General features: G+C 52.0%; 1 protein-coding gene across 3 annotated transcripts in view; it reads right to left on the reverse strand.

Annotated features, from left to right (window-relative positions):
* Agap3 (ArfGAP with GTPase domain, ankyrin repeat and PH domain 3) overlaps window positions 1-2,003 on the reverse strand; it is a 43,833-nt gene that overhangs the window by 18,248 nt on the left and 23,582 nt on the right. For all 3 annotated transcript variants that reach the window (XM_010637557.3, XM_033764457.1, XM_010637558.2), the window contains one exon: window positions 1,142-1,234. In XM_010637557.3, the coding sequence (XP_010635859.1) occupies window positions 1,142-1,234 (93 nt within the window). The remainder of the gene's footprint in view (window positions 1-1,141; window positions 1,235-2,003) is intronic.

The following is a 2,003-nucleotide window of genomic DNA, read 5'->3' on the forward strand; positions in this document are numbered from 1 at the left end:
CACAGTTTGTAATAGCTAAATCGTGGAACAGTCCAACTGCCCATCAATCAGAGACTAGACAAAGATGTGGTTTTTCTATAAAATGGAGTACTACTCAGCCGTAAAGAATGAGAAACTAGTCATTCATAGGAAAATGAATGTATATTGAGGCCATACTCCTCAGTGAAATAAAGAGGACACACATGTGCAAATACCAAATAATTTCTCTGGTGTGAAAAACAAAGTGTAAATAAGATCCAAATTGTATACTTGACAATGTGAAACAGAAAGAAAAGGGCTAAAGATGTAGGGGAAGTGGGAAGGGTAAGAGAAAGGAAATAAGGGAAAAGAAAAAATATAAAAAAAGGAAAAAATGGAAACAAAGTCTTTGTAAATAAGGGAGGATGGATGGGGTGAAGGGAAGGCAGGGGTATGGGGAAAAAATGAGAACCAAGATCTGTCATGCAAAAAAGTACAAGATCCCAAGAATGAATATAACTGTACTATATACCTAAAGCGTACCAATAAACTCAATGAAAAAAAAAATACTAACAGAGAGCTGGATGTGGTAGTGCAGACCTGCAATCCCAGCACTGAGGAGGCCGAGGCAGGAGGACCACCAAAAGTTGGAGGCAAACTTGGGTCACATAGTAAATTCAAGACCAAACCTGACCATAAATACATAACAAGATCCTCTCTCAAAATAGACAAAAAACAGGTGCCTATTGATAAAACTGTACCAATAACCTCAGGATGAGACCAGATCTCAGTATTCCTAAGCATGCTTCTCAGGTACTCTGGCCACAGCTTTTCCCTAGCCCATAACCCAGGTTGAACTCCAGAGCCAGCAGGTTTGGCAGCCATTGACTGAGGACAGCAGGTGGCTCTCTGCTGCCCTCCAGTGGTAATGATGAGGGACAGACAGTACTGCAGCAGCAAACAGAGGGCTGGGTTCCTGACTAGGAGCACCAGTCCCTTGGCAAGGATTCAGGCAGGGGAGCGAAATGCTCCCTGGGCTGCACAGCACATTCAAGAAAGGCTTAAGCTACACAGTGAGACCTGTCTCAAAAAAAAAAAAAAAAAAAAAAAAAAAAATCCCTACCCTAGCATTCCCTGGGCCTCCTTCTCAGCTGACCTGGGCCCTTGGGCAGGTGGTGCTGACCTGCTTAATGGGGATGGCCCGGCCGCTCCCAATGCTGTCCACTTTGCACTCAGTAGCCTTCTTGTCCCGGTCCAGGTCAGCCCCCTTGCGAGACTGGAAGAGAACAGAAAGAAGCAACATGTTAGAGGTGCAAGGCGACCACAGAGGCTGCCCGCCTGCAGGTCCCAGCCCTCCCATCTTCCTCCCTTCCTGGGCAGCCCTAGCAGCAGGTCAGGTTGGGCCAGGGCGGCGGGATGGGAAGGAATGGAGACCACGAGTATTCCAACGGGTTTATTCTTACACACGGTACCATACAGAGCAGCACAGGTCACTGAGCCGGCCCGCCCCTCACAAGAGAGCAAGGACACGAAATTACCGAGGAGGAGAAGAGGAGGAGAAGGAAAGGGATGCGTGAGTGAGGACCACGCAGCCCAGGGGGCTGGGGCACAAGAGACGGGAGGGGCCAGGAGAGGTGGCCATGGGGCTGAGGGCTGGCCGGGAGCACTGGGCAGCAACCAGGAGAGCAAAGTCCGGAAGTGAGCGGACAGGTGGCCCGTCTGCAGCACAGGCACCACACGGCACGTGGCGGCGGGCGCCGAGCGCAGTGGCGTGGCCCTCTCGAGGGGCACAGTGGATGGAGAGAGAGAGGAGAGAGGCCAGAAGAGGCCCTGCACCCTGCCAAGCTCCTGGGGCAGAGTCCACTGAAATGCGGATCCTAGGAAACAGGGGGAGGCCAAAAAGAAGGGGCAAGGCAAGCGCGGTGGTGGCGGTGGCTTCCGGAGCAGGAGCAGGAACAGCAGAAGTCCATGCAGGAAGGAGCAGAGGAGGGGAGGGGCAGGAAAGCGCCCCCCAGAGCAGCTGGGCCCGCAGCGGGTGGCGGGCC

Source organism: Fukomys damarensis, unplaced genomic scaffold (genome assembly GCF_012274545.1).
Source record: "Fukomys damarensis isolate Sample0158 unplaced genomic scaffold, DMR_v1.0_HiC HiC_scaffold_16, whole genome shotgun sequence".
NCBI lineage: Eukaryota > Metazoa > Chordata > Mammalia > Rodentia > Bathyergidae > Fukomys > Fukomys damarensis.